Source organism: Ranitomeya imitator, chromosome 3 (genome assembly GCF_032444005.1).
Source record: "Ranitomeya imitator isolate aRanImi1 chromosome 3, aRanImi1.pri, whole genome shotgun sequence".
NCBI lineage: Eukaryota > Metazoa > Chordata > Amphibia > Anura > Dendrobatidae > Ranitomeya > Ranitomeya imitator.
The window spans coordinates 685,281,989-685,302,625 of record NC_091284.1 but is presented as its reverse complement, the minus strand read 5'-3'; the positions used below and the strand labels follow the sequence as shown (position 1 = coordinate 685,302,625).

Genomic DNA, 20,637 nt, shown 5'->3' with positions numbered 1-20,637 from the left:
ACTTTTTAATAATGTGTTTGTGTTTTTTCTAACCATTTCAGACTATTGGATTAATAATGTTTAGGTGTCATAATTGACGCCTCTCCATTATTAATCTGGCTTAATGTCACCTTACAATAGCAAGGTGACATTAACCCTTCATTACCCCATATCCCACCGCTACACGGGAATGGGAAGAGAGTGGCCAAGTGCCAGAATAGGCGCATCTTCCAGATGTGCCTTTTCTGGGGTGGCTGGGGGCAGATGTTTTTAGCCAGGGGGTGCCAATAACCGTGGACCCTCTCCAGGCTATTAATATCTGCCCTCAGTCACTGGCTTTACTACTCTGGCGGAGAAAATTGCACGGGAGCCCACGCCAATTTTTTCCGCCATTTAACCCTTTAATTTAATAGCTAGAACAGCCACATTTTGCACATACACACTACTAACATTAGTAGTGTGGAATATGCAAAAAAATGGGGATATGGGATGGTTTACTGTATGTAAACCATGTCTCATATCATGTCGGGTTTAGAAAGGAGATAGCAAAGCTGGCAATTGAATTACCGGCTTTTAAGCTATCTAGCGCTGTATGAAATATTAATATATATACATATATGTGTCTACTGACATATATATATATATATACCTATTCTATGTGTACACATTTATTCTACCTATTCTACTGTAAGCTGTCAGTGTGATTTTACTATACACCGCACTGAATTGCCGGCTTTTCTCTCTAACACCGCTGCGTATTTCTCGCAAGTCACACTGCTGGTCCGTGTGTAATCCGTATTTTTCTGGCTTCCATAGACTTTCATTGGCGATTTTTTTTTGCGCAATACGGTGACAAACGCAGCATGCTGCGATTTTCTACGGCCGTAGAAAGCCGTATAATACGGATCAGTAAAATACGGCAGATAGGAGCAGGGGCATAGAGAATAATTGGGCCATGTGTAATGCGTGTTTTAAGAACGTATTTTGTGCGCTCATACGTCCGTAAAACTCGCTAGTGTGAGGCCGGCCTCAGCAGTTCTAAAGAGAAAGAAGCCTGGAAGACGTTCATGAGAACGGACAAGGAGCCGATATAAGAGGTTTTTGTTTTTTTTCACAACATAACAGAGATTTAGTGCCGCGCCATTCCTGGAGCCCATGTGACTCCCCTGAACACTGGAAACCCTCACACTAGGAGTTCAGCATCACGAGATACCATAGCTCCAACCTTACCTCAATAAAAAAAAAGCCAATTCTTGCTCTTGTTTAATTTCCCTGCTCCCCTGAAAATTCCAAATAGCAAGAGCACAAAAAGAGGATTCAGAGATCCTCCAAAAATTAGAATAAAAACAGCAAAATAAATCCGCCATACGTTGCCAGAGATATGGGCCTTTTAATGTAGAGAAGAATATTTGTATGGTATTTACAAAGAGTTAGTTATGCAAAGCAGCCTAAAGACACACCCTCAGAGAATTCTGTGAGCTCCACCCACTTGGTAGGTAAAAAACATAAAAATGTGCAATAAATGAAAAGTCCCATATCTCTAGAACCATATGGCGGATTTAAAAAAAGAAAAAGAAAAATCCAATAAAATTACTCATAAAATATGAGTAAGAAATAGTCACTTTTCACCTGGTGAAGGCAAGAAAAGGAAACGTTTTAGGAACACTAGAATACGACTCCATAATTGCCCCATAGGTTCTTATTAGTGATGAGCGGTTACTCGAGATTTCTCAAGCACGCTCGGGGGTCCTCCGTGTATTTTTTAGTGCTCGGAGATTTCGTTTTTAGCACCACAGCTGAAAAATTTACATCTGTTAGCCAGCATAAGTACATGTGTGGATTCCCTAGCAACCAGGCAACCCCCACATGTAGCTGAAATCAGCTGAAATCGGACTGAGAAAAAAAATCGCAGCATGCTGCGATTTGCTGCGTATCTCGGATGAGACTCGCCAGTGTAAGTCAATGGGAAAAAAATCGCATGGCATATGGACCATCCGTATTCCATCCGTTTTTTACAGATACTTTACCATTCTGTGGCACAGAACACTGTAAATGGTCCTGTAAATGATTGTAGAAAAATAGTTGCAGATAAAAAAAACGCATTACATACGGATGTAAAACGGATGCTATATGAGAAAAATCGCATGACACTCGCATGGCACTCATCCATTTTTTTTGGTCAAGTTTTCTCGCAAATGGGTATGAGCCCTATGGGCTCTTTTCCACTTGCGAAAAAAATACGGTCCGTTATCTGGACCGAAAAAAAGGGATGAAAAGTATGCGATTGTCATGCGAGTTCAATGCGATTTTTTAATCGCCCCATCCGTTTTACATCCATATGCAATCCGTTTTTTTTCTCTGCAACTATTTTTCTACAATCATTTACAGGACCATTTACAGTGTTCTATGCCACAGAATGGTAAGGTATCTGTAAAAAACGGACGGAATACGGATGGTCCGTATTCCGTGCGTTTTTTTTCTCGCACCCATTGACTTGCATTGGCGAGTCTCGTCCGAGAATCGCAGCAATACGCAGCATGCTGCGATTTTTTTCTCAGCTCACGCACAATTTTCTCCGCCAGAATGGTAAAGCCAGTGACTAAGGGCAGATATTAATAGCCTGGAGAGGGTCCATGGTTATTGCCCACCCCACCCACCCCCACCCCCGGCTAAAAACATCTGCCCCCAGCCACCCCAGAAAAGGCACATCTGGAAGATATGCCTATTCTGGTACTTGGCCACTCTCTTCCCATTCCTGTGTAGCGGTGGGATATGGGGTAATGAAGGGTTAATGTCACCTTGCTATTGTAAGGTGACATTAAGCCAGATTAATAATGGAGAGGCGTCAATTATGACACCTATCCATTATTAATCCAATTGTATGAAATGGTTAAAACACACACACATTATTACAAAGTATTTTAATGAAATAAAGACACAGGTTTTTATAATATTTTATTATCCTGGTAATCCACCTGAAGACCCTTGTTCTGTAAAAAAAGGTAAAATAAAAAAACAACAATATCCCATACCTTCCGATGATCAGTCTCGTCCCACGCTGTAAATCTTTCTGAAGGGGTTAACTAATTTTACAAGCAGAAGCTCTGCTAATGCAGCTGTGCTCCTGCCTGTAAGACCCCGGGGAATGAATGGAATGTAGGTCAATGACCTGTAGTTACCTTCAGTCGCGGTGATGCGCCCTCTGCTGGATGTCCTCATATGAACTCGAGCTTGGGAAAATATTCTGAAAAGTTCCCAGGCTCGAGTTCATATGAGGACATCCAGCAGAGGGCGCATCACGACGACTGAAGTTAACTACAGGTCATTGACCTACATTCCATTCATTCCCAGGGGTTTTACAGGCAGGAGCACAGCTGCATTAGCAGAGCTTCTGCTTGTAAAATTAGTTAACCCCTTCAGATGGATTTACAGCGTAGGACAAGACTGATCATCGGAAGGTATGGGATATTGTTGTTTTTTTATTTTACCTTTTTTACAGAACGAGGGTCTTCAGGTGGATTACCAGGATAATAAAATATTACAAAAACCTGTGTCTTTATTTCATTAAAATATTTTGTAATAATGTGTGTGTGTGTTGTTTAACCATTTCATACAATTGGATTAATAATGGATAGATGTCATAAATGACGCCTCTCCATTATTAATCTGGCTTAATGTCACCTTACAATAGCAAGGTGACATTAACCCTTTATTACCCCATATCCCACCGCTACACGGGAATGGGAAGAGAGTGGCCAAGTGCCAGAATAGGCGCATCTTCCAAATGTGCCTTTTCTGGGGTGGCTGGGGCAGATGTTTTTAGCCAGGAGGGGGGTGGGCAATAGCCATGGACCCTCTCCAGGCTATTAATATTTGCCCTCAGTCACTGGCTTTACCACTCTGGCGGAGAAAATTGCGCGGGAGCCCACGCCAATTTTTTCCCGCGATTTAACCCTTAAATATAATAGCTAGAGCGCCCAAATTTTGCACATACACACTACTAACATTAGTAGTGTGGAATATGCAAAGAAAGGGGATATGAGATGGTTTACTGTATGTAAACCATGTCTCATGTCGGGTTTGTGAAGGAGATAGCAAAAGCCGGCAATTGAATTACCGGCTTTTAAGCTATCTAGCGCTGTATGATATATTAATATATAGGCAGCACGGTGGGCAGCACGGTGGCTCAGTGGATAGCACTGCAGCCTTGCAGTGCTGGAGTCCTGGGTTCTAATCCCACCTTGGACACAATCTGCAAGGAGTTTGTATGTTCTCCCCGTGTTTGCGTGGGTTTCCTCCGGGCACTCCGGTTTCCTCCCACATTCCAAAGACATACTGATAGGGAATTTAGATTGTGAGCCCCATCGGGGACAGTGATGGTAATGTGTGCAAAACTGTAAAGCGCTGCGGAATATGGTAGCGCTATATAAAAATAAAGATTATTATTATTATATACATATACGTGTCTCACTGACATATATGTATATATACCTATTCTATGTGTATATACCTATTCTATGTGTATATATCTAATCTAACCTGTCAGTGTGATTTTACTGTATACTGCGCTGAATTACCGGCTTTTCAAAGGAGACCCGTGCGTAAAAATCGGACAGCAATACGGATGTTGCGATAAAAAAAAACAAAACGCATGACACTCGCATACGTTACATCCGTTTTTTCGGTCCGTAAATCGGACCGTTTTTTTTCTCTCAAGTGGAAAGGAGCCCAAATACTGAAGTAAAATACTGACCAAATACTGAACGTGTGAATGTGGCTTAAAATATCCAGATTTTTGCCACTAGCTTGCCTTATTACTCATAAGATATTGAAGCGAGCTTGAAACCAACGGCCCTCAATTTGTGGCTAGCCACCTGTTGTAAAACTACAGATCCAAGCATGCCCTGACGGCTGGAGAGAGCATTAGGCCGGTGTCACACTTACGTGTGCAATGTGACAAACTCGCGCGAGTCTCTCGCATCAATACCCGGCACTGCCGCCGGCACTCGGGACCGGAGCGTGCGGCTGCAAGTATTTCTATGAAGCTGAACACTCCTGTCCCGAGTGCCGGCGGCAGTGCCGGGTATCGATGCGAGTTTCTTGCTTTGCACTCGCAAGTGTGACCTTAGACAAAATCACTACAATAAGCAGCAATACAGTCACATTTACATGATATAATATACTATAATATTACCATACCGAACACTAAAAAGGGGTTGTCCAATAAAAAACACTTATGACTATCCACGGCATAAGTAATAACTTGCTAACTGCGGGGGTCTGACCACTGGGACCTGGACTGATCGTCAGAATGGGAAACTTTGATCCTCATTAGGGCACACTCACACTGGCCACTAGTGTCCGATGACTCTCCCATGTGTTAAGGCCCCTTCACATTAAGCGACGCTGCAGCGATACCGACAACGATCCGGATCGCTGCAGCGTCGCTGTTTGGTCGCTGGAGAGCTGTCACACAGACCGCTCTCCAGCGACCAACGATGCCGGTAACCAGGGTAAACATCGGTTAACTAAGCGCAGGGCCGCGCTTAGTAACCCGATGTTTACCCTGGTTACCATGCTAAAAGTAAAAAAAAAAAAACACTACATACTTACCTACAGCCGTCTGTCCTCCAGCGCTGCGCTCTGCTTCTCTGCTCTCCTCCTGTACTGTCTGGGAGCCGGAAAGCAGAGCGGTGACGTCACCGCTCTGCTTTCCGGCTCACAGACAGTACAGGAGGAGTGCAGAGCGCAGCGCTGGAGGACAGACAGCGTTAGGTAAGTATCTAGTGTTTGTTTTTTTTACTTTTAGGATGGTAACCAGGGTAAACATCGGGTTACTAAGCGCGGCCCTGCGCTTAGTTACCCGATGTTTACCCTGGTTACCAGTGAAGACATCGCTGGATCGGTGTCACACACGCCGATCCAGCGATGTCTCCAGGGAGTCCAGCGACGAAATAAAGTTCTGGACTTTCCTCAACGACCAACGATCTCCCAGCAGGGGCCTGATCGTTGGTCGCTGTCACACATAACGATTTCATTAACGATATCGTTGCTACGTCACAAATAGCAACGATATCGTTAACGATATCGTTATGTGTGAAGGTACCTTTAGAATCGGAGGCTATATGCAAATAGCGAGTGTGAGCCAGGTGTCATTTTACTTTGATCCAATTATCTCACATGTAAGAATCGGATCCCAGGTGCGGAGAGGATGGAGAACTAAATTTCTCTATCTTCTCCATTGTGTGTCATCGTATATGGCACTGCACTAGGATGACATCTGAGTGCAGTCCAATGTGTTGCATGCACCGATAGACTTGTATGGGTGCACGCCGTCCAATATACGCTGCCAATTGCAGCATGCAGCGATTTTTTTTCTCATGCCGACTCAGCAGGAGAAAATAAACGGTAATCGGCACTGCTCCATAGTATAACATTGGGCTGAGTGCTATCTGATCAAACACTGGATACCACTTGTCGGAGTTATAGGATGGCTACTCGCCAGTCTGATCGAACCCGTATAATGTGGCGGCAATGCTCATGCTCGGCCGCCGCTCCATTCATTCCTTGTAGGGTTGGCGAATGCTGTACTCGGCTTTTTCTGCTGCCCCATGGGGAATGAATGGAGCAGCAGATGCCGTCCGATCTTCTGAGCTATTTTGTAACTTGGATAAAAATTTCCTGATCTGTCGATCAGTGCAGACCCCAGCGGTTTGACCACCACCGAACAGTGTAAGCCCCAGTGTTTGGACCACCACCGAAGAGTGCAGGCCCCAGCGGTTGGACCACCACCGAACAGTGCAGGCCCCAGCGGTTGGACCACCACCGAGCAGTGCAGGCCCCAGTGGTTGGACCACCACCAAACAGTGCAGGCCCCAGCGGTTGGACCACCACCGAGCAGTGCAGGCCCCAGTGGTTGGACCACCACCGATCAGTGCAGGCCCCAGTGGTTGGACCACCACCGAACAGTGTAGGCCCCAGTGTTTGGACCACCATCGAGCAGTGCAGGCCCCAGCGGTTGGACCACCACCGAGCAGTGCAGGCCCCAGTGTTTGGACCACCACCGAACAGTGAAGGCCCCAGCGGTTGGACCACCACCGAACAGTGTAGGCCCCAGTGCTTGGACCACCACCGAGCAGTGCAGGCCCCAGCGGTTGGACCACCACCGAACAGTGTAGGCCCCAGTGCTTGGACCACCACCGAGCAGTGCAGGCCCCAGCGGTTGGACCACCACCGAACAGTGCAGGCCCCAGCGGTTGGACCACCACCGAGCAGTGCAGGCCCCATTGGTTGGACCACCACCAAACAGTGCAGGCGCCAGTGGTTGTACCACCACCGAACAGTGCAGGCCCCATTGGTTGGACCACCACCAAACAGTGCAGGCCCCATTGGTTGGACCACCACCAAACAGTGCAGGCGCCAGTGGTTGGACCACCACCGAACAGTGCAGGCCCCCGTGTTTGGACCACCACCAAACAGTGCAGGCGCCAGTCGTTGGACCACCACCAAACAGTGCAGATCCAAGTGGTTGGACCACCACCAATCAGCAAGTTATCACTTTTCCTGTAGAAAGTTAACAACTTGTTTTCACCAGACAACCCTGGAAAATTAACAAATCCTTAGTAGCAAAGATGTAGCATAATCAGGGCTGGATTAAGGGTAGCCAGGGCCCCGGGCTGTTCACACACTGTGGGCCCCCCCGGTCATGTGACGGGGGTCATGAGACGGGGGTCATGTGACGGGGGTCATGATATACCCGAACCAGATTATTCCAGAAAAAGGGCCGGGCCCTACTCTACTGTAACCTAGGAAATATTTGTTAAAATCTGCAATACAATTTAGGTATATCTTGACCAATAATATCACATACAAGGAACAAATACCACCGCACCATGACCAGACCACAAATTACAACCACAGTGATCGAATAATAGCACATACAAGGGACAAATACCACCGCACCATTTCCAGACCACATATTACCATACCTCCCAACTTTTGAAGTTGGAAAAGAGGGACAAAGTTTGCAGCAAATTTTAGGACACACCTCTGACCACACCCATTCACTAGTCACACCCATATCCATGTCTCAACCACACCCATTTAGCACTGCTGATCACACTGTTCATAAAGAATAATTATAAAAAAAAATATGGCCACACAGTGCTCGATACTGTATAATGGCCACACAGTGCTCCATACTGTATAACGACCCCACATGACCACATGATGCTCAATACTGTATAATGGCCACACATGATGTTCAATACTGTATAATGACCCCACATGATGCTCAATACTGTATAATGGCCACACATGATGCTCCATACTGTATAATGGCCACACATGATGCTCCATACTGTATAATGGCCCCACATGATGCTCAATACTGTATAATGACCCCACGTGATGCTCAATACTGTATAATGGCCCCACATGATGCTCAATACTGTATAATGGCCCCACATGATGCTCAATACTGTATATAATGACCCCACATGATGCTCAATACTGTATAATGGCCACACATGATGCTCAATACTGTATAATGACCCCACATGATGCTCAATACTGTATAATGGCCCCACATGATGCTCAATACTGTATAATGACCGCACATGATGCTCTATACTGTATAATGACCACACATGATGCTCCATATTGTATAATGACCGCACATGATGCTCCATAATGGCCACACATGATGCTCCATACTGTATAATGACCGCATATGATGCTCCATACTGTATAATAGCCGCACATGATGCTCCATACTGTATAATGACTGCACATGATGCTCCATACTGTATGACAGCACATGATGCTCCATACTGTATAATGACTGCACATGATGCTCCATAGTGTATAATGACAGCCAGGGCTGGATTAAGGGTAGCCAGGGCCCCGGGCTGTTCACACACTGTGGGCCCCCCCGGTCATGTGACGGGGGTCATGAGACGGGGGTCATGTGACGGGGGTCATGTGACGGGGGTCATGTGACGGGGGTCATGATATACCCGAACCAGATTATTCCAGAAAAAGGGCCGGGCCCTACTCTACTGTAACCTAGGAAATATTTGTTAAAATCTGCAATACAATTTAGGTATATCTTGACCAATAATATCACATACAAGGAACAAATACCACCGCACCATGACCAGACCACAAATTACAACCACAGTGATCGAATAATAGCACATACAAGGGACAAATACCACCGCACCATTTCCAGACCACATATTACCATACCTCCCAACTTTTGAAGTTGGAAAAGAGGGACAAAGTTTGCAGCAAATTTTAGGACACACCTCTGACCACACCCATTCACTAGTCACACCCATATCCATGTCTCAACCACACCCATTTAGCACTGCTGATCACACTGTTCATAAAGAATAATTATAAAAAAAAATATGGCCACACAGTGCTCGATACTGTATAATGGCCACACAGTGCTCCATACTGTATAACGACCCCACATGACCACATGATGCTCAATACTGTATAATGGCCACACATGATGTTCAATACTGTATAATGACCCCACATGATGCTCAATACTGTATAATGGCCACACATGATGCTCCATACTGTATAATGGCCACACATGATGCTCCATACTGTATAATGGCCCCACATGATGCTCAATACTGTATAATGACCCCACGTGATGCTCAATACTGTATAATGGCCCCACATGATGCTCAATACTGTATAATGGCCCCACATGATGCTCAATACTGTATAATGACCCCACATGATGCTGAATACTGTATAATGGCCACACATGATGCTCAATACTGTATAATGACCCCACATGATGCTCAATACTGTATAATGGCCCCACATGATGCTCAATACTGTATAATGACCGCACATGATGCTCTATACTGTATAATGACCACACATGATGCTCCATATTGTATAATGACCGCACATGATGCTCCATAATGGCCACACATGATGCTCCATACTGTATAATGACCGCATATGATGCTCCATACTGTATAATAGCCGCACATGATGCTCCATACTGTATAATGACTGCACATGATGCTCCATAGTGTATAATGACAGCACATGATGCTCCATACTGTATAATGACAGCACATGATGCTCCATACTGTATAATGGCCACACATGATTCTCCATACTGTATAATGACCGCACATGATGCTCAATAATACTGTATAATGACTGCACATGATGCTCCATACTGTATAATGGCCACACATGATGCTCCATACTGTATAATGGCCACACATGATGCTCCTTACTGTATATTGGCCGCACATGATAATGACCACACATAGCTACTCCTACACACACGGCTGCGCTCCGTAAACTTTGCATACACGGCTCCGCTCCGTACAGACGGCTCCACTCCATACATCTCATACCCACACGGCTCCGCTCCGTACACATTCAGCTCCGCTCCATACACCTCATACACGGCTCTGCTCCATACACCTCATACACACACGGCTCTGCTCCATACACGGCTCCGCTCCATACACCTCATACACACACGGCTCCGCTCCATACATCTCGTACACACGGCACTACTCCGTACACCTCATACACACACCGCTCCGCTCCATACACATTGCACACACTGCTCCGCATACCTTGCACACACACAGCTCCGCTGCGTACACCTCATACACATACAGCTCCTCTCCATACATCTCGTACACACACGGCACTACTCCGTACACCTCATACACATGTGGCTGTGCTCCGTACACCTCATACACACGCGGCTGTGCTCCGTACACCTCGTACACACGCGGCAGTGCTCCGTACACCTCGTACACACGGCTCCCCTCCGTACACCTCGTACACACGCGGCTGTGCTCCGTACACCTCGTACACATGGCTCCGTACACCTCTTACACACGACTCCGCTCCGTACACCTTGTACACATGCGGCTGTGCTCCGTACACCTTGTACACATGGCTCCGTACACCTCTTACACACGACTCCGCTCCGTACACCTTGTACACATGCGGCTGTGCTCCGTACACCTTGTACACATGGCTCCGTACACCTCTTACACACGACTCCGCTCTGTACACCTCGTACACACGCGGCTGTGCTCCGTACACCTCGTACACACGCGGCTGTGCTCCGTACACCTCGTACACACGTCTCCACTCCATACACCTTTCACATGCTGCTCCGCTCCGTACACCTCGTACACACGCGGCTGTGCTCCGTACACCTCGTACACACGCGGCTGTGCTCCGTACACCTCGTACACACGACTCCACTCTGTACACCTTTCACATGCCGCTCCGCTCCGTACACCTCGTACACACGACTCCACTCCGTACACCTCGTACACACGCGGCTGTGCTCCGTACACACGCGGCTGTGCTCCGTACACCTCGTACACACGACTCCACTCCGTACACCTCGTACACATGCTGCTCCGCTCCGTACACCTCATACACACGCGGCTGTGCTCCGTACACCTCGTACACACGACTCCACTCCGTACACCTTTCACATGCTGCTCCGCTCCGTACACACGCGGCTGTGCTCTGTACACCTCGTAGACACGCGGCTGTGCTCCGTACACCTCGTACACACGCGGCTGTGCTCCGTACACCTCGTACACACGACTCCACTCTGTACACCTTTCACATGCTGCTCCGCTCCGTACACCTCGTACACACGACTCCACTCCGTACAGCTTTCACATGCTGCTCCGCTCCGTACACCTCGTACACACGCGGCTGTGCTCCGTACACCTCGTACACACGCGGCTGTGCTCCGTACACCTCGTACACACGACTCCACTCCGTACACCTCGTACACATGCTGCTCCGCTCCATACACCTCATACACACGCGGCTGTGCTCCGTACACCTCGTACACACGACTCCACTCCGTACACCTTTCACATGCCGCTCCGCTCCGTACACCTCGTACACACGCGGCTGTGCTCTGTACACCTCGTACACACGCGGCTGTGCTCCGTACACCTCGTACACACGACTCCACTCCGTACACCTTTCACATGCTGCTCCGCTCCGTACACCTCATACACACGCGGCTGTGCTCCGTACACCTCGTACACACGCGGCTATGCTCCGTACACACGCAGCTGTGCTCCGTACACCTCGTACACACGCGGCTGTGCTCCGTACACCTCGTACACACGCGGCTGTGCTCCGTACACCTCGTACACACGCGGCTGTGCTCCGTACACCTCGTACACACGCGGCTGTGCTCCGTACACCTTGTACACACGCGGCTGCGCTCCGTACACATCGTACACACGCGGCTGTGCTCCGTACACCTTGTACACATGGCTCCGTACACCTCTTACACACGACTCCGCTCCGTACACCTCGTACACACGCGGCTGTGCTCCGTACACCTTGTACACATGGCTCCGTACACCTCTTACACACGACTCCGCTCCGTACACCTCGTACACACGCGGCTGTGCTCCGTACACCTTGTACACATGGCTCCGTACACCTCTTACACACGACTCCGCTCCGTACACCTCGTACACACGCGGCTGTGCTCCGTACACCTCGTACACACGCGGCTGTGCTCCGTACACCTTGTACACACGACTCCGCTCCGTACACCTCATACACACGCTGCTCTGCTCCGTACACCTCGTACACACGCGGCTGCGCTCCGTACACCTCATGCACACGGTTCCGTACACATACGACTCCGCTCCATAGACCTTTCACACGCTGCTCTGATCCATACACCTCGTACACACACGGCTCTGCTACATCCACCCTGTAAACACCTCCTGACCTCACACATACGCTGCCTTACCCTCCTCCGGCGCCGTGGCAACCAGCAAAGTCCTGTACAAGGATGTCCTCCCGATCATGTGACCCCTGACTCCTCCCATCCTGTGACCTCATCACAGGTCCTGTGCACAGAGCAGCCATTATGTGGTGTGCTGCTGTGCAGGCCTGGTGCAGGGACTCGGAGCTCTCAGCTGACCGGCTGATACACGCACCTCCCAACCAATGCGGGCCCCCTCTCTCTGCCCACCAGGTCCGGGGGCACACAAATGCCGGCGGGCATTCAGACAATTAGTGGAGGGTCAATCTGTGCGGTAGCCCCCAGACCACTGGGCCCTGGGCTACCGCCCATATTGACCCTCTGATAATCCGCCCCTGAGCATAATGCTATGTTCACACACCGCGTTTTTTCTGTATAGCAGTTGAACTCCAGGCCGTGACACCTGAGCGGGTCCTTAAAGGGAACCTGTCACCTGAATTTGGCGGGACCAGTTTTGGGTCATATGGGCGGAGTTTTTGGGTGTTTGATTCACCCTTTCCTTACCCGCTGGCTGCTTGCTGGCCGCAATATTGGATTGAAGTTCATTCTCTGTCCTCCGTAGTACACGCCTGCGCAAGGTAATCTTGCTTTGCTCTATAACTACCAGTATAATCACCAGCACATGGTAGATGGGGGCAAAACATATGCACAGACATGTGGTAAGGAAACGAACGTAGCGCCCATTTCTGAGAGGTCCAGGTAAAAGCCAGGTCTAAAGTCATAGATGTGACAATTAAACATTCGCTGGAATGAATGCGGCTCACGGTGAATTATCCGTCATGACTCATTAGGAAAATGTCCCCATTACAGGATTACAATCAAGGACAAAGAACTTTATAAGACGTCTGAGAAACGGGGAGAAAACTTCACGATCCAGCAGATGAAGACACGTCTTGTTAGAGGTGATAGAGTCCATATATATATATGAGAAATACAGAATACATGATAGATAGATAGATAGATAGAAGGATAGGTAGGTAGATAGATGACACAGACTGACAGATACACAGGGTTATTTGTCCGGCAGATGCCAGGCTGCCCACAATGCCCGTGAGATGATGGTGGCCATTGTAACAATGGTAGGGCAGAGCCTTGTGAGCGGGTAGGTGGCTGCTCGGGCTATGTGTGAACATGCAGGCAATGAATGGGTTACTCGCCCTCACACACGTCTGTCTTGCCCACCCGTCCTCCTGCCCACATTGCCCACTCGCGCTCCCAGGTGCCTACCAGTTTCCCGGAGGGAAGCCTCATGGGGACACTGGAGAAGATCATGGCGCAGAGTGCTGTGTGAGATGCCAGTGTCCGGTGCAGCGCAGTCCTCCCGGTGCCCGTCCTGCCAGCAGCGCCCGCACTGTGGCTCCGTCCTGCCCACACGTCACTGGCCTCGTAGTAAAAGGTCAGGCCGCGCGCCGCTATTGGGTCTGCGGGGAGGGCAGGGACACAATGTTCCTGGAACTTTCATTAACAAAAAAGAGCAGGGCAGGGCCGGGGCTGAGTCCGGCCCACACAGCGGGCGGTGCTGTGCCAGGAGCGGGGGCACTGCTGCTAGTGCTGGGGGCACTGGGCACGGTAGTAATGGGAGGAGAGCCCGCACCTCCTACACGTGGGGCCGAGCTCTTGGGCGGCGCATTGTTCCCGGCCAGGATTCCTGGCATATTTCACGAGTTAATCAGCAGATGAGGAGCGGAGCCAGGAGCACAGTCCACAGCCCGGGCACACTGCCTCCATCCTCCACACTAGGGAGCAGTATGGGGGCCTCCTCATGTCACACCGGGGCCCTTCACAGCTCACACAGGGGGCTCTAATGAGGAGCATGTGGTGTGAACAGTGTGCGACTAGTGCTTCCATGTGGTGTGAACAGTGTGCGACTACTGGCCTTGACTGCGGCTTCTACGTGCCATGTGGTGTGAACAGTGTGCGACTAGTGGCTGTGACTGCGGCTTCTACGTGCCATGCCATGTGGTGTGAACAGTGTGCGACTACTGGCCGTGACTGCGGCTTCTACGTGCCATGTGGTGTGAACAGTGTGCGACTAGTGGCTGTGACTGTGGCTTCCATGTGGTGTGAACAGTGTGCGACTAGTGGCCTTGACTGCGGCTTCTACGTGCCATGTGGTGTGAACAGTGTGCGACTAGTGGCCGTGACTGCGGCTTCCACGTGCCATGTGGTGTGAACAGTGTGCGACTACTGGCCTTGACTGCGGCTTCTACGTGCCATGTGGTGTGAACAGTGTGCGACTACTGGCTGTGACTGCGGCTTCTACGTGCCATGTGGTGTGAACAGTGTGCGACTAGTGGCCGTGACTGTGGCTTCCATGTGGTGTGAACAGTGTGTGACTAGTGGCTGTGACTGTGGCTTCCACGTGCCATGTGGTGTGAACAGTGTGCGACTAGTGGCTGTGACTGCGGCTTCCATGTGGTGTGAACAGTGTGCGACTAGTGGCCGTGACTGCGGCTTCCACATGCCATGTGGTGTGAACAGTGTGCGACTAGTGGCCGTGACTGCGGCTTCCATGTGCCATGTGGTGTGAACAGTGTGCGACTAGTGGCCGTGACTGTGGCTTCTACGTGCCATGTGGTGTGAACAGTGTGCGACTAGTGGCTGTGACTGCGGCTTCCATGTGGTGTGAACAGTGTGCGACTAGTGGCCGTGACTGCGGCTTCCACATGCCATGTGGTGTGAACAGTGTGCGACTAGTGGCCGTGACTGCGGCTTCCATGTGCCATGTGGTGTGAACAGTGTGCGACTAGTGGCCGTGACTGTGGCTTCTACGTGCCATGTGGTGTGAACAGTGTGACTAGTGGCCGTGTCTGTGTCTTCCACATGCCATGTGGTGTGAACAGTGTGCGACTAGTGGCTGTGACTGTGTCTTCCACGTGCCATGTGGTGTGAACAGTGTGCGACTAGTGGCCGTGACTGTGGCTTCCACGTGCCATGTGGTGTGAACAGTGTGCAACTAGTGGCCGTGACTGTGGCTTCCACGTGCCATGTGGTGTGAACAGTGTGCGACTAGTGGCCCTGACTGTGGCTTCCACATGCCATGTGGTGTGAACAGTGTGCGACTAGTGGCCCTGACTGTGGCTTCCACGTGCCATGTTGTGTGAACAGTGTGCAACTAGTGGCCCTGACTGTGGCTTCCACGTGCCATGTGGTGTGAACAGTGTGCGACTAGTGGCTGTGACTGCGGCTTCCATGTGGTGTGAACAGTGTGCGACTAGTGGCCGTGACTGCGGCTTCCACATGCCATGTGGAGTGAACAGTGTGCGACTAGTGGCCGTGACTGCGGCTTCCATGTGGTGTGAACAGTGTGCGACTAGTGGCCGTGACTGCGGCTTCCACATGCCATGTGGTGTGAACAGTGTGCGACTACTGGCCGTGACTGCGGCTTCTACGTGCCATGTGGTGTGAACAGTGTGCGACTAGTGGCCGTGACTGCGGCTTCCACATGCCATGTGGTGTGAACAGTGTGCGACTACTGGCCGTGACTGCGGCTTCTACGTGCCATGTGGTGTGAACAGTGTGTGACTAGTGGCCGTGACTGCGGCTTCCACATGCCATGTGGTGTGAACAGTGTACGACTAGTGGCTGTGACAGTGGCTTCCACATGCCATGTGGTGTGAACAGTGTGCGACTAGTGGCCGTGACTGCGGCTTCCACATGCCATGTGGTGTGAACAGTGTGCGACTACTGGCCGTGACTGTGGCTTCTACGTGCCATGTGGTGTGAACAGTATGCGACTAGTGGCCGTGACTGCGGCTTCCACATGCCATGTGGTGTGAACAGTGTGCGACTAGTGGCCGTGACTGCGGCTTCCACGTGCCATGTGGTGTGAACAGTGTGCGACTACTGGCCGTGACTGCGGCTTCTACGTGCCATGTGGTGTGAACAGTGTGTGACTAGTGGCCGTGACTGTGGCTTCCATGTGCCATGTGGTGTGAACAGTGTGCGACTAGTGGCTGTGACTGTGTCTTCCACGTGCCATGTGGTGTGAACAGTGTGCGACTAGTGGCCATGACTGCGGCTTCTACGTGCCATGTGGTGTGAACAGTGTGCGACTAGTGGCCGTGACTGTGGCTTCCATGTGCCATGTGGTGTGAACAGTGTGTGACTAGTGGCTCTGACTGTGTCTTCCACGTGCCATGTGGTGTGAACAGTGTGCGACTAGTGGCCATGACTGCGGCTTCTACGTGCCATGTGGTGTGAACAGTGTGCGACTAGTGGCTGTGACTGTGTCTTCCACGTGCCATGTGGTGTGAACAGTGTGCGACTAGTGGCCGTGACTGCGGCTTCTACGTGCCATGTGGTGTGAACAGTGTGCGACTAGTGGCTGTGACTGCGGCTTCCATGTGGTGTGAACAGTGTGCGACTAGTGGCCGTGACTGCGGCTTCCATGTGGTGTGAACAGTGTGCGACTAGTGGCCGTGACTGCGGCTTCCACATGCCATGTGGTGTGAACAGTGTGCGACTAGTGGCCGTGACTGCGGCTTCCATGTGGTGTGAACAGTGTGCGACTAGTGGCCGTGACTGCGGCTTCCACATGCCATGTGGTGTGAACAGTGTGCGACTACTGGCCGTGACTGCGGCTTCTACGTGCCATGTGGTGTGAACAGTGTGCGACTAGTGGCCGTGACTGTGGCTTCCATGTGGTGTGAACAGTGTGTGACTAGTGGCTGTGACTGTGGCTTCCACGTGCCATGTGGTGTGAACAGTGTGCGACTAGTGGCCCTGACTGTGGCTTCCACGTGCCATGTGGTGTGAACAGTGTGCGACTAGTGGCTGTGACTGCGGCTTCCATGTGGTGTGAACAGTGTGCGACTAGTGGCCGTGACTGCGGCTTCCACATGCCATGTGGTGTGAACAGTGTGCGACTAGTGGCCATGACTGCGGCTTCCATGTGCCATGTGGTGTGAACAGTGTGCGACTAGTGGCCGTGACTGTGGCTTCTACGTGCCATGTGGTGTGAACAGTGTGACTAGTGGCCGTGTCTGTGTCTTCCACATGCCATGTGGTGTGAACAGTGTGCGACTAGTGGCTGTGACTGTGTCTTCCACGTGCCATGTGGTGTGAACAGTGTGCGACTAGTGGCCGTGACTGTGGCTTCCACGTGCCATGTGGTGTGAACAGTGTGCAACTAGTGGCCGTGACTGTGGCTTCCACGTGCCATGTGGTGTGAACAGTGTGCGACTAGTGGCCCTGACTGTGGCTTCCACATGCCATGTGGTGTGAACAGTGTGCGACTAGTGGCCCTGACTGTGGCTTCCACGTGCCATGTTGTGTGAACAGTGTGCAACTAGTGGCCCTGACTGTGGCTTCCACGTGCCATGTGGTGTGAACAGTGTGCGACTAGTGGCTGTGACTGCGGCTTCCATGTGGTGTGAACAGTGTGCGACTAGTGGCCGTGACTGCGGCTTCCACATGCCATGTGGAGTGAACAGTGTGCGACTAGTGGCCGTGACTGCGGCTTCCATGTGGTGTGAACAGTGTGCGACTAGTGGCCGTGACTGCGGCTTCCACATGCCATGTGGTGTGAACAGTGTGCGACTACTGGCCGTGACTGCGGCTTCTACGTGCCATGTGGTGTGAACAGTGTGCCACTAGTGGCCGTGACTGCGGCTTCCACATGCCATGTGGTGTGAACAGTGTGCGACTACTGGCCGTGACTGCGGCTTCTACGTGCCATGTGGTGTGAACAGTGTGTGACTAGTGGCCGTGACTGCGGCTTCCACATGCCATGTGGTGTGAACAGTGTACGACTAGTGGCTGTGACAGTGGCTTCCACATGCCATGTGGTGTGAACAGTGTGCGACTAGTGGCCGTGACTGCGGCTTCCACATGCCATGTGGTGTGTACAGTGTGCGACTACTGGCCGTGACTGCGGCTTCTACGTGCCATGTGGTGTGAACAGTGTGCGACTAGTGGCCGTGACTGCGGCTTCCACGTGCCATGTGGTGTGAACAGTGTGCGACTAGTGGCCGTGACTGTGGCTTCCACGTGCCATGTGGTGTGAACAGTGTGCAACTAGTGGCCGTGACTGTGGCTTCCACGTGCCATGTGGTGTGAACAGTGTGCGACTAGTGGCCCTGACTGTGGCTTCCACATGCCATGTGGTGTGAACAGTGTGCGACTAGTGGCCCTGACTGTGGCTTCCACGTGCCATGTTGTGTGAACAGTGTGCAACTAGTGGCCCTGACTGTGGCTTCCACGTGCCATGTGGTGTGAACAGTGTGCGACTAGTGGCTGTGACTGCGGCTTCCATGTGGTGTGAACAGTGTGCGACTAGTGGCCGTGACTGCGGCTTCCACATGCCATGTGGAGTGAACAGTGTGCGACTAGTGGCCGTGACTGCGGCTTCCATGTGGTGTGAACAGTGTGCGACTAGTGGCCGTGACTGCGGCTTCCACATGCCATGTGGTGTGAACAGTGTGCGACTACTGGCCGTGACTGCGGCTTCTACGTGCCATGTGGTGTGAACAGTGTGCGACTAGTGGCCGTGACTGCGGCTTCCACATGCCATGTGGTGTGAACAGTGTGCGACTACTGGCCGTGACTGCGGCTTCTACGTGCCATGTGGTGTGAACAGTGTGTGACTAGTGGCCGTGACTGCGGCTTCCACATGCCATGTGGTGTGAACAGTGTACGACTAGTGGCTGTGACAGTGGCTTCCACATGCCATGTGGTGTGAACAGTGTGCGACTAGTGGCCGTGACTGCGGCTTCCACATGCCATGTGGTGTGAACAGTGTGCGACTACTGGCCGTGACTGTGGCTTCTACGTGCCATGTGGTGTGAACAGTATGCGACTAGTGGCCGTGACTGCGGCTTCCACATGCCATGTGGTGTGAACAGTGTGCGACTAGTGGCCGTGACTGCGGCTTCCACGTGCCATGTGGTGTGAACAGTGTGCGACTACTGGCCGTGACTGCGGCTTCTACGTGCCATGTGGTGTGAACAGTGTGTGACTAGTGGCCGTGACTGTGGCTTCCATGTGCCATGTGGTGTGAACAGTGTGCGACTAGTGGCTGTGACTGTGTCTTCCACGTGCCATGTGGTGTGAACAGTGTGCGACTAGTGGCCATGACTGAGGCTTCTACGTGCCATGTGGTGTGAACAGTGTGCGACTAGTGGCCGTGACTGTGGCTTCCATGTGCCATGTGGTGTGAACAGTGTGTGACTAGTGGCTCTGACTGTGTCTTCCACGTGCCATGTGGTGTGAACAGTGTGCGACTAGTGGCCATGACTGCGGCTTCTACGTGCCATGTGGTGTGAACAGTGTGCGACTAGTGGCTGTGACTGTGTCTTCCACGTGCCATGTGGTGTGAACAGTGTGCGACTAGTGGCCGTGACTGCGGCTTCTACGTGCCATGTGGTGTGAACAGTGTGCGACTAGTGGCTGTGACTGCGGCTTCCATGTGGTGTGAACAGTGTGCGACTAGTGGCCGTGACTGCGTCTTCCATGTGGTGTGAACAGTGTGCGACTAGTGGCCGTGACTGCGGCTTCCACATGCCATGTGGTGTGAACAGTGTGCGACTAGTGGCCGTGACTGCGGCTTCCATGTGGTGTGAACAGTGTGCGACTAGTGGCCGTGACTGCGGCTTCCACATGCCATGTGGTGTGAACAGTGTGCGACTACTGGCCGTGACTGCGGCTTCTACGTGCCATGTGGTGTGAACAGTGTGCGACTAGTGGCCGTGACTGTGGCTTCCATGTGGTGTGAACAGTGTGTGACTAGTGGCTGTGACTGTGGCTTCCACGTGCCATGTGGTGTGAACAGTGTGCGACTAGTGGCCCTGACTGTGGCTTCCACGTGCCATGTGGTGTGAACAGTGTGCGAC

General features: G+C 51.2%; 1 protein-coding gene across 4 annotated transcripts in view; it reads right to left on the bottom strand.

The window, feature by feature from the left end:
* RBMS2 (RNA binding motif single stranded interacting protein 2) overlaps positions 1-20,637 on the bottom strand; it is a 155,222-nt gene that overhangs the window by 70,437 nt on the left and 64,148 nt on the right. The window contains exon 1 of one of the 4 annotated variants that reach the window (XM_069758454.1): positions 14,033-14,379. The exons of 2 other annotated variants lie outside the window; for them this stretch is intronic. In XM_069758454.1, the coding sequence (XP_069614555.1) occupies positions 14,033-14,077 (45 nt within the window). In that variant the 5' untranslated portion in view covers positions 14,078-14,379. Of the gene's footprint in view, positions 1-14,032; positions 14,380-20,637 lie in introns of those variants that run through there. One more of the 4 variants, XM_069758455.1, reaches the window with a different exon arrangement.